At 47.5% G+C, this 12,986-nt stretch overlaps 1 protein-coding gene across 1 annotated transcript; it reads left to right on the forward strand.

Moving 5' to 3' along the window:
• Positions 1 to 3,325: 3,325 nt before the first annotated feature.
• Positions 3,326 to 4,191, forward strand: HRCT1 (histidine rich carboxyl terminus 1; the record flags this gene model as incomplete). The annotated part of the gene is given in 2 exon segments (XM_082243096.1): positions 3,326 to 3,491; positions 3,494 to 4,191. Coding segments are annotated over 2 exon segments (864 nt in total).
• Between the last annotated feature and the right edge of the window lie 8,795 nt (positions 4,192 to 12,986).

Below are 12,986 nucleotides of genomic sequence, written 5' to 3' on the forward strand. Positions count from 1 at the left end.
CAGCCTTTGCTCAATACTTTGTTGAAGCACCTTTGGCACCAATTACAGCCTCAAGTCTTTTTGAGTATGATGCTACAAGCTTGGCACAGTTTCTCTCATTCTTCTTTGCAGGACCTCCCAAGCTCCATCAGGTTGGATGGGGAGATCTCTCTAGAGATGTTCGATTGGGTTCAAGTCTGGGCTCTTGCTCTGGCCACCCAAGGCCATTCGCAGAGTTGTCCCGTAGTCTCCCCCCCCCCCCCCTTTGTTATCTTGGCTGTGTGCGTAGGGTGGTTGTCCTGTTGGAAGATGAACCTTTGCCCCAGTCTGAGGTCCAGAGCGCTCTGGGGCAGGTTTTCATGAAGGATGTCTCTGTACATTGCTGCATTCATCTTTCCCTCGATCCTGACTATTCTCCCAGTTCCTGCCGCTGAAAAAAATCCTCACAGCATGATGCTGCCACCGCCATGCTTCACTGTAGGGATGGTATTGACCAGGTGATGAGCGGTGCCTGATTTCCTCCAGACATGACGCTTACCATTCAGGCCAAAAAGTTCAATGTTTGTTTCATCAGGCCAGAGAATTTTGTTCCTCATGGTCTTAGAATCCTTCAGGAGCCTTTGTCATACTCCAGGCGGCTGTCATGTGCCTTTTACTGAGGAGTGGCTTCCATCTGGCCACTTTACCATACAGGCCTGACTGGTGGAGTGTTGCAGAGATGGAGGGTCTTCTGGAAGGTTCTCCTCTCTCCACAGAAAAACACTGGAGCTCTGTCAAAGTGACCATCGGGTTCTTGGTCACCTCCCTAACTAAGACGTTTCTCCCCCGATCGCTTAGTTTGGCCAGGCGGCCTGCTCTAGGAAGAGTCCTGGTGGTTCCAAACTTCTTCCATTTACGGATGATGGAGGCCACTGTGCTCATTGGGACCTTCAATGCTGCAGAAATATTTCCGTACCCTTCCCCAGATCTGTGCCTCCATACAATCCTGTCTCGGAGGTCTACAGACGATTCCTTCGACTTGAATAAAAGAAGGGGGTGAGGTAGGCACTTCTCTTGTGTGTGTTCAATCAAAAAATAAACCGAAGTCAAACATGAATGCAATAGCAATTGAGTACTAATAGATAAATAAATATTCATACAATAATAGGAAAGTGCATGGTGCTGGATAAAAAATACAACCAAGTGCTGCAAATGTGATGCCCTTCCGTAGCCACTAGAGGGAGTGGCGTGCACAGGATGCAAATGTGAAATGAATTGTTGGAGTGTGCTGCCACCTCTATATTTCCAATCTGAAAAATGTAAATGAATAAAAAAATATATAAAAAATATATATAAAAAAAAAGGGGGTGAGGTAGGCCCCATGAAGTCCAAGGAATTAAGAAAAGATCTGGGACTATCCCGCACTCTGGAAATTGTATAGGTATGTGTGATCAATGTGTTGGAGTGTGCCGTCACCTCTATATTTCCAAATGGAAATATAAAATTAATAAAAGAAGGAGGTGAGGTAGGCGCTTCTCTGGTGTGTGTTCAATCTGATATTAAACCGAAGTCAAATATAAATGCAATAACAAGGAGTACTAATAGATAAATAAATGTTCATACAATGATAAGAAAGTGTAAAATTCAACCAAGTGATGAAAATGTGATGCCCTTCCTTAGCCACTAGAGGGAGTGGCGTGCACAAATAGATATGCAAAAACAAATGTGAAATAGATTAGGTGATTTTAGAAGTGCCAATGTGCTATTAAATGGAATACCTCTATGATCAAATAACCCACGGGCATATTAAAGGTGCTAATATAATTGAAAATAAATAAAAACAATAATAGACTTGAAGTGACAATAATCAAATATATAGTGCTGGTTCGTGATAGTGATTTGACAGTCCATAGTCCATACAATGGTAATCCTGTGTATTGCAGCTATTTCCAAATAGCTGAAAAAGTGCCTTATATGAGCCTTATATGCAAAACCAATGGGGAGCCTTCCCCGTGATCCTGTGCTGTGAAGTATATCCAAACTTAAAGCGGAGTTCCACCCTTAAATTCGGCTTTGCCCCATCTGCTTGCTCTGTGTCACCTGAAAAATAAATGGATAATCAAGTTTTTTTGTTTTTCTTTACTTACCTTGTTTTAGACAAAAATATACTTGCTTTACTTCCTCTTCCTCCCTCTGCGGACTCTTCCGCCGCCGTCATTTCCTTCTTGCATTGATTCCTGGGAGCGATGACGTTCAGCTCTTCCGCCGCCATCATTTCCTTCTTGCATTGATTCCTGGGAGCTGAACGTCATCGCTCCCAGGAATCAATGCGCCTGCACCGGCCCTGCTCGTCACTTCCGGTGCAGGCGCGTCATTCCCTGCTAAACAGCTTCTGGGCATACCCAAAAGCTGTGCAGGAATGACGCGCCTGCACCGGACATGACGAGCAGGGCCGGTGCAGGGCATTCTGGGACGAAGAGGACGCCGAAGAGGACGCGCATGCTTCAGCTGCCCACACCCGAGATGGTAGCGCTGGACAAGACATTTTCAAGGTAAGTATTTCTTCTAAAAGGTAAGTGCGACCTGGAACAGTTCAGAGGCTATCCATTATAGACTATGGATTGTGCACTAGCCCTGACGGGGGTATTTTTATCTAAAATGTTTTTTTTAGGTGGAACTCCGCTTTAAGGTGATTGTGCTTTTTTCCTCCTTAGTGCTTCAAGGCTCGTGCAGGTACTAATCCCCTATGGTTATGCACTCACCACAGATCCTTACTCCTGCAGGGGTATGTAGCCTTTGTTGCAGTAAGGATGTATCCCTGGACTTCCCAGCTTCCTATCAGTGGTGGCTGGTCAATAGGGAGCGCAGGGGCGCCACCCCCCCCCAACGCTAGTCACCGCAAAATCAGCATAAAAAATAACAAAAAAAAGTGTACCTTTAATATGGCAGCGGGGCGCTGGACACATTGCTGGCTATGGGAGGGGTGGGGGTTTTGGCATCATGTGCCTCTTTTCTTGTAAGGTGATTGGCGGCATTTTAGAGAGTCTTCGGGGGCACAGAGCGATGCGCCCCGAACACTCCCACTCACGATTGCTGTCCTGTGATTGGTCCAGCCTGGACCAATCAGGACGTCCGACGTCGTAGGGGCGGTGCCTGGGCCGGGCGTCACTCCGTGAGTGAGTAATTCCAGGAAACCTTCTGATCCGCTCCTCCCTTCCCACTCCAGCTCCCTACTCCCTCTCATTCAAGCTGGAGCTGTCACTGGCGCGGTGGTACTGAACAGACGTGGCCGGTAGAAGATGTCTGTACCTCAGCTCTCCGTGTGCTGCTGAGCATCCTATGGCAGGACTGAGCAGGATCGAGAGCAATGAACGACAGCGGCAGCTCTGTGCTGAGCACTGGGGAGAACAGGAGAGTTCATCACAGATACCAGCTGCCCCATGAGACTGATCCAAGCTTCAGGAGACCTCTATGTCACCCCAGGGAGAGTGGACTTGCTAGGGGATGGAGGCGGCAATCACCACGGACGACCGAAAGCCCCCAATAATGAGAAGACTCCCTCCGCGGGAGGGGGCACGAAAGCCTAGACACCCAAGCAGCCCGCAATATGTCCAGTACCCTGCTAATCCACATCAGTACCCTTCCATTTATTCCCAGTACCCTTCCAGGTACTATCACTCCAGCAGCCCACCTGATGACCACCATAGTCATATTCAGCACCATCCTAATTATCAAAGCCACCATCCACAGACCCCCACTCACCACCCTCATCCTTGTCACCAGCACATGACTCCACATAGGCAGACTCCCAGTCCCAGGCACCATTCACACAGTCCTAGGCAGCAACCTTCCAGTCCCAGGGACTACCCGCCCAGTCCTAGGGAACACAAACCTAGTCCCAGGCTGGTGTCTCCCAATCCTAAAGAACAGCCAGAGACTAGAAATGAACAGAGAACCAAGAAGAAAGAGGCTGAGAAGGTTTCAGAAGGAGCTTCCACCCAGCCAACCAAAGTCAGTGACCTTCCTCCGGCCAAGAGCAGGGACAGTGACCCTGATCCAGACTCGGAGCCCCTGTTTGTGGAGCTGCACCCAATTCTGAGTTTGGTATTTGGTCAGGTGAGAGTTCTAGACTCATCAACTTTTTGTCCTTGCCTTAGCATCCCCAAAACTTCAATGCCCTTCTCTGCTCTCACCACCCTGTATGCATGCTGTGCAGTCACTCTCTGTGTCTAGTATGCAGTGTACATTTTATCACCATCCATGTTTATAGTCTACGTTCCAAGTAGATATGTACTTTGCAGTCCTTGTGTAGTCCAATGATTTGAATATTATTACATCTCCGCCAGAGGCGGCTGGTCAATAGGGGGCGCAGGGGTGCAGGGGCGCCGCCCCCCCTTCCCCCCACCAAGGCTCGTCACCGTAAAATCAGCATAAAAAAAAGTGTACCTTTTATATGGCAGCAGGGAGCTGGACAGATTGCTTGCTATGGGAGGGGTGGGGGTTTTGGCATCATGTGCCTCTTTTCTTGTAAGGTGATAGGCGGCCTTTTAGAGTGCCCTTGGGCGCAGAGCAATGCACCCCAAACACTCCCACTCACGATTGCGATCCTGTGATTGGTCCAGCCAGGACCAATCAGGAAGTCCGATGTCGTAGGGGCGGTGCTTGGGCCGAGGGTGTCACTGTGTTTTTATGAATGAAAGGAGTCCGTAAGTGAGTAATTCCAGCAAACTGTAACATTACAACTCATCAGATCTCAGTGCTCCCTGCACCCAGCGGCACCCGCCATCCCCCCCGAGCCCCTCTACAGCCAGCAAAGCAGGTATGGGGCCCCTTGGCGCCCATGTGCGTGCCCTTCCTCACCCTGGGTGGGACTGCGATCACTCTGACAACAATAAAATTGTGGTCCGAGCTCGGATCGCCGATTGCAGGGAGGGAAGGGAGAAGCTCGCTCGGCAGATGACACATGGTGTACCATTGGTATTGTTATCACAGCTGGAGGGACCGCTTCCACCTGCCCGGGGACCGGGCAGGGCTGTGTGTGGTCTGAGGGGTGGGTGCGATCAGTGTGCGATCAGTGTGGGTACACCGCTCGGAGATCGGAGGGGGTGTCATTACTCGGTGCTGATTGCTCCTAGATGAATTCATGTTGTTGGTTTCCTCTTGGAGCAGAGAGTGTGTAGTAACATTTCAAACGTAACATCGCCGCTGTGACCTGGGTGTTGTCTGCGTACTACTGACAGCAGGGGAGGAACATGGAAGGAGAACGAGGAAGCACAGGTGCTCCAGGCACCACTATAGTCTGTGTACAGTCCTGTGTACATGGAGGGCTCTCCGGGCACCACTATAGTCTGTGTACAGTCCTGTGTACATGGAGGGCTCTCCGGGCACCACTATAGTCTGTGTACAGTCCTGTGTACATGGAGGGCTCTCCGGGCACCATTATAGTCTGTGTACAGTCCTGTGTACATGGAGGGCTCTCCGGGCACCACTATAGTCTGTGTACAGTCCTGTGTACATGGGGGGCTCTCCGGGCACCACTATAGTCTGTGTACAGTCCTGTGTACATGGAGGGCTCTCCGGGCACCACTATAGTCTGTGTACAGCCCTGTGTACATGGAGGGCTCTCCGGGCACCACTATAGTCTGTGTACAGTCCTGTGTACATGGAAGGCTCTCCGGGCACCACTATAGTCTGTGTACAGTCCTGTGTACATGGAGGGCTCTCCGAGCACCACTATAGTCTGTGTACAGTCCTGTGTACATGGAGGGCTCTCCGGGCACCACTATAGTCTGTGTACAGCCTGTGTACATGAAGGGCTCTCCGGGCACCACTATAGTCTGTGTACAGCCTGTGTACCAGGAGGAGATCTCCGGGCACCACTATAGTCTGTGTACAGCCCTATCCCTAGACCTGGATCAATATGGGGGACTGACCGGGATCAGTATGGGAGGGGGGACTCTGGGGACCGACCAATATAAGTCCACACTGGAGCCTTTCAATGACATTAAATGTAAATGTTCCCCCCTCTTGCATATACCTGATGTATCCTGCATGTGCTGTACATCAAAAAAAAGTTCTTATGCAGAATCTGACTTACTAAACTATTATTTATTACTAAATGAGTACAGGCCCTTAATGGTGCTGGCACGGGCAGTGTAAGACTCGATCACCGGGTGTAGAACAGTTCAGCCTCTGATAAGGTAGCTAACGATGAGGTGGTAGTTTAGGGGGTGATTTTTATGTCACCTAGCTTTCTCCGACCTCAGTATAATTCTTTATACTGGATTTTGGCCCAGCAGCAACTTCTAAAGTACTAGTCAATTGAAAAATGGGATAAACGAGGGTGTGTGAAAAACAGCCGATCCCTAGTTTGAAATACTTACCCACCAGTCTGCTAACAAACCAAAATAAACCTGTCTAACAAATAAGTTAAAAGCAGGAGTTTAGTTAACACATATTTGCAAATGCATGCGGAAGCTGCAAGGCCAGCGACAAGGCATCCTGCGTTCTTGCAGAACCTAACACTAAATAACACTGCTCAACCTGAGTGTATAAGTGTCTTCACAAAGGGAAGTACATGCTTGCTAATAGATGGATTGGAAACAGATGGGATTGGAGACCGCCCAATCCTCCCCCACCTGCTCCAATCCATGACTGGCAAAGAAAAACGCATGGCTGCACAAAAAAGCCATGGGGTGCAAACTAAATGTGATCAGCTGGGAGACACACACCCCCATCCCTTTAATAAAGATGCCATGGGCAAATTGGGACTTTGAGTGAGAAACCCGCCTGTAAAGCAAGCGTCTCCATCCCTAGTCAGATACAAGAAATGGGCAATTTGGGACTTTATATGAGAACTGGCGAGCACTGCACAGTGTCTCCATCCCTGTGAATAGTCAATTGAAAAATGGGATAAACGAGGGTGTGTGAAAAACAGCCGATCCCTAGTTTGAAATACTTACCCACCAGTCTGCTAACAAACCAAAATAAACCTGTCTAACAAATAAGTTAAAAGCAGGAGTTTAGTTAACACATATTTGCAAATGCATGCGGAAGCTGCAAGGCCAGCGACAAGGCATCCTGCGTTCTTGCAGAACCTAACACTAAATAACACTGCTCAACCTGAGTGTATAAGTGTCTTCACAAAGGGAAGTACATGCTTGCTAATAGATGGATTGGAAACAGATGGGATTGGAGACCGCCCAATCCTCCCCCACCTGCTCCAATCCATGACTGGCAAAGAAAAACGCATGGCTGCACAAAAAAGCCATGGGGTGCAAACTAAATGTGATCAGCTGGGAGACACACACCCCCATCCCTTTAATAAAGATGCCATGGGCAAATTGGGACTTTGAGTGAGAAACCCGCCTGTAAAGCAAGCGTCTCCATCCCTAGTCAGATACAAGAAATGGGCAATTTGGGACTTTATATGAGAACTGGCGAGCACTGCACAGTGTCTCCATCCCTGTGAATAGTCAATTGAAAAATGGGATAAACGAGGGTGTGTGAAAAACAGCCGATCCCTAGTTTGAAATACTTACCCACCAGTCTGCTAACAAACCAAAATAAACCTGTCTAACAAATAAGGGAGGTTGAGGTGGTGGTGGATGTGGCGGTGGAGGAGGACGAGGTAGCCAACACTGCTTTTTTTCAGTCATTTTAAATGAGGGTACACCCCAAAAGAGTGAGAAAGATCAAAAGTAGAACAATGGCTGGGTAAGGTCGGTATCCATCTCTATTCTGCACAAGGTACGGAAAAGTCCTGTGGGATCCATGCCTGGTTCATTTTAATGAACGTGAGCTTGTCCACATTGTCTCTGGACAGGCAGCTGCGCTTGTCTGTGATAACGCCCCCAGCCGTGCTAAATACACGTTCAGATAATACACTGGTTGCAGGGCACGCCAGCACCTCCAAGGCGTAAAGGGCAAGGTCAAGCCATGTGCCCAATTTGGAGACCCAGAAGTTGAAGGGGGCAGACCCGTCATTCACTACATGTAGGCGTGTGCACACATACTGCTCCACCATGTTGCTGAAATGCAGCCTCCTGCTAAGACGTTCCACCAGCGTGCGCTTGTACTTGCGCATCTTGCGATCGTGCTCCAGTGAGTGAATTAAGGACGGTACGTTGTCCTTGTAACGGGGATCCAGCAGCGTGGCCACCCAGTAATCAGCACAAGTTAGAATGTGGGCAACTCGGCGGTCGTTGTGGAGACACTGCAGCATGTAATTGCTCATGTGTGCCAGGCTGCCCAGAGGCAACGAAAGGCTGTCCTCTGTGGGAGGTGTATGGTCTGTGTCCTCTGTATCCACCCAGCCACGCACAAGTGATGGCCATGAGCAAGTACAAGCGCACGCTGGTAGACGCGATGCTGCTGGCATTCCCACCTGACAGCGGGGCCACAGTGGAAGCACAAGGCCAAGGCAGAGGAGGAGGAGGAAGAGGTCGCCAACGCAACCAGGGCACCGCCAGCACCTCAGAAGGCAGGGTTAGCATGGCCGAAATGTGGAAAAGCTTTGTCAGCACGCCACAACAAACAGCAGCACCAGCAGCTCATATGGAACGTCTTAGCAGGAGGCTGCATTTCAGCAACATGGTGGAGCAGTATGTGTGCACACGCCTACATGTAGTGAATGACGGGTCTGCCCCCTTCAACTTCTGGGTCTCCAAATTGGGCACATGGCTTGACCTTGCCCTTTACGCCTTGGAGGTGCTGGCGTGCCCTGCAACCAGTGTATTATCTGAACGTGTATTTAGCACGGCTGGGGGCGTTATCACAGACAAGCGCAGCTGCCTGTCCAGAGACAATGTGGACAAGCTCACGTTCATTAAAATGAACCAGGCATGGATCCCACAGGACTTTTCCGTACCTTGTGCAGAATAGAGATGGATACCGACCTTACCCAGCCATTGTTCTACTTTTGATCTTTCTCACTCTTTTGGGGTGTACCCTCATTTAAAATGACTGAAAAAAAGCAGTGTTGGCTACCTCGTCCTCCTCCACCGCCACATCCACCACCACCTCAACCTCCCTTATTTGTTAGACAGGTTTATTTTGGTTTGTTAGCAGACTGGTGGGTAAGTATTTCAAACTAGGGATCGGCTGTTTTTCACACACCCTCATTTATCCCATCTTGCTTTTCAATTGACTATTCACAGGGATGGAGACACTGTGCAGTGCTCGCCAGTTCTCATATAAAGTCCCAAATTGCCCATTTCTTATATCTTACTAGGGATGGAGACGCTTGCTTTACAGGCGGGTGTCTCACTCAAAGTCCCAATTTGCCCATGGCATCTTTGCTAAAGGGATGGGGGTGTGTGTCTCCCAGCTGATCACATTTAGTTTGCACCCCATGGCTTTTTTGTGCAGCCATGCGTTTTTCTTTGCCAGTCATGGATTGGAGCAGGTGGGGGAGGATTGGGCGGTCTCCAATCCCATCTGTTTCCAATCCATCTATTAGCAAGCATGTACTTCCCTTTGTGAAGACACTTATACACTCAGGTTGAGCAGTGTTATTTAGTGTTAGGTTCTGCAAGAACGCAGGATGCCTTGTCGCTGGCCTTGCAGCTTCCGCATGCATTTGCAAATATGTGTTAACTAAACTCCTGCTTTTAACTTATTTGTTAGACAGGTTTATTTTGGTTTGTTAGCAGACTGGTGGGTAAGTATTTCAAACTAGGGATCGGCTGTTTTTCACACACCCTCGTTTATCCCATTTTTCAATTGACTATTCACAGGGATGGAGACACTGTGCAGTGCTCGCCAGTTCTCATATAAAGTCCCAAATTGCCCATTTCTTGTATCTGACTAGGGATGGAGACGCTTGCTTTACAGGCGGGTTTCTCACTCAAAGTCCCAATTTGCCCATGGCATCTTTATTAAAGGGATGGGGGTGTGTGTCTCCCAGCTGATCACATTTAGTTTGCACCCCATGGCTTTTTTGTGCAGCCATGCGTTTTTCTTTGCCAGTCATGGATTGGAGCAGGTGGGGGAGGATTGGGCGGTCTCCAATCCCATCTGTTTCCAATCCATCTATTAGCAAGCATGTACTTCCCTTTGTGAAGACACTTATACACTCAGGTTGAGCAGTGTTATTTAGTGTTAGGTTCTGCAAGAACGCAGGATGCCTTGTCGCTGGCCTTGCAGCTTCCGCATGCATTTGCAAATATGTGTTAACTAAACTCCTGCTTTTAACTTATTTGTTAGACAGGTTTATTTTGGTTTGTTAGCAGACTGGTGGGTAAGTATTTCAAACTAGGGATCGGCTGTTTTTCACACACCCTCGTTTATCCCATTTTTCAATTGACTATTCACAGGGATGGAGACACTGTGCAGTGCTCGCCAGTTCTCATATAAAGTCCCAAATTGCCCATTTCTTGTATCTGACTAGGGATGGAGACGCTTGCTTTACAGGCGGGTTTCTCACTCAAAGTCCCAATTTGCCCATGGCATCTTTATTAAAGGGATGGGGGTGTGTGTCTCCCAGCTGATCACATTTAGTTTGCACCCCATGGCTTTTTTGTGCAGCCATGCGTTTTTCTTTGCCAGTCATGGATTGGAGCAGGTGGGGGAGGATTGGGCGGTCTCCAATCCCATCTGTTTCCAATCCATCTATTAGCAAGCATGTACTTCCCTTTGTGAAGACACTTATACACTCAGGTTGAGCAGTGTTATTTAGTGTTAGGTTCTGCAAGAACGCAGGATGCCTTGTCGCTGGCCTTGCAGCTTCCGCATGCATTTGCAAATATGTGTTAACTAAACTCCTGCTTTTAACTTATTTGTTAGACAGGTTTATTTTGGTTTGTTAGCAGACTGGTGGGTAAGTATTTCAAACTAGGGATCGGCTGTTTTTCACACACCCTCGTTTATCCCATTTTTCAATTGACTATTCACAGGGATGGAGACACTGTGCAGTGCTCGCCAGTTCTCATATAAAGTCCCAAATTGCCCATTTCTTGTAACTTCTAAAGTACTATATAAAAGGCAGGGCTGTGTGATTCAGTGGTGTCAGTCAGATGCTGGAGCTGGGAGGAATGTGGGAGTTCAGGTATCCTGCAATGAGGCACCATTGAGTCCTCAAAGTCGCGCAATTTTTTACCGCGTTTTTTGTTGCGAAGCAATGCCTATTACATTTTTCTGTTTGCGCCCACCCCAAAAATTTTGAGCACCAGCAGCCACTGCTTCCTATGTTGCCATCGCTCACATATGGAGAAAATATAGCGATACGCCCATGGTGTAGTATGTTAAAATGATTTATTTAATACAAAACAAATATCCACTCACAGTTATGGCCCGAATACACGATAAGAAAATCGGCCGAAGATTCTTCTCGTTAATGCCCAGCCATCAATGAGCGATATCGATATTGTGAACGAAAAATACGGTTTGAAAAACCCGAAAAATTCTGTCGTCTCGTTTGCGAATGAACGATATTCTATATGTTGGTGTTGAGGTCGTTCATTTGAAATCTGTATAACCTTATCACTCATGACCGGAAATATTATTCGATTCGACTGTTTCGATGGTCGGCGGGCAACGGTCGTCCGATATTCGGACCGTGTATGTTGGCAACGTTTTCGACCAACAAAAGTCGGTGGTCGAATGATCGGGTGATATTCTAATTGTGTATTCAGGCCATTAGGCAGTAAAAGATGCGGTCCAGCAGACATCCGAGTCCGTGCGTTCCACGGCCCATCCAACTTGGATCTTCTACCCAGTTGCGTCACTTCCTCTAGAGGGTTTTTGAGGGCCGTGGAATGCACGGGTCCGGATGTCTGCTGAACCGCATCTTTTACTGCCTAACTGTGAGTGGATATTTGTTTTGTATTAAATAAATAATTTTAACATACTACACCATGGGCGTATCGCTGTATTTTCTCCATATGTGAGCGATGGCAACATAGGAAGTCGGTAGGAAAGCTGGGAAATCCAGGGATACATCCTTACTGCAACAAAGGCTACATACCCCTGCAGGGGTAAGGATCTGTGGTGAGTGCATAACCATAGGGGATTAGCACCTGCACGAGCCTTGAAGCACTAAGGAGGAAAAAAGCAATATCACCTTAAGTTTGGATATACTGTACTTCACAGCACAGGATCACGGGGAAAGCTCCCAATTGGTTTTGCACACTCATATAAGGATTAAAGAAGCACAGGCACTTTTTCAGCTATTTCGAAATAGCTGCAATACCCAGGATTACCATTGTATGAACTGTGCACTGTCAAATCACTATCACGAACCAGCACTATATATTTGATTATTGTCACTTCAAGTGTATTATTATTGTTTTTATTTATTTTCAATTATATTAGCATCTTTATTATGCCCGTGGGTTATTTGATCATAGAGGTATTCCATTTAATAGCACATTGGCACTTCTAAAATCACCTATTAATCTATTTCACATTTGTTTTTGCATAGCTATTTGTGCACGACACTCCCTCTAGTGGCTAAGGAAGGGCATCACATTTTCATCACTTGGTTGAATTCTTTATCCAGCACCACACACTTTCTTATCATTGTATGAACATTTATTTATCTATTAGTACTCATTGTTTTTGCATTTATATTTGACTTCGGTTTAATATCTGATTGAACACACACCAGAGAAGCGCCTACCTCACCCCCTTCTTTTATTAATTTTAATATTTCCATTTGGAAATATAGCGGTGGCACTCAGTGGCAGCACACTCCAACAAATTGGTTATCACACATACCTATACCATTTCCAGAGCGCAGGATAGTCCCAGACCTTTTTCTTAATTCCTTGGACCGTTTTTGTTTGGTTGCTAGGAACTCTCAATTATATTCGCAAATGGGAGAGGTTACTCACGATACGAATTTTCTCGGACGATGATTCAAAAGCTTCCGGTATGCGTAACCACGCTGTAGCATGTGAGGGGAAATTATGTCATGTGCGTGTGACCCCTCTAGCCATGCCTTGAGCGCCTTCGTGCCCAGCTGTTTGGAATTTTTGTGTCTGGCCACGTTTATTCGCACGTTCTGCATTATAACTGGAAATATGGAG

Source organism: Pelophylax lessonae, assembly GCF_965119305.1.
Source record: "Pelophylax lessonae genome assembly, chromosome: 1".
NCBI classification, from domain to species: Eukaryota; Metazoa; Chordata; class Amphibia; order Anura; family Ranidae; genus Pelophylax; species Pelophylax lessonae.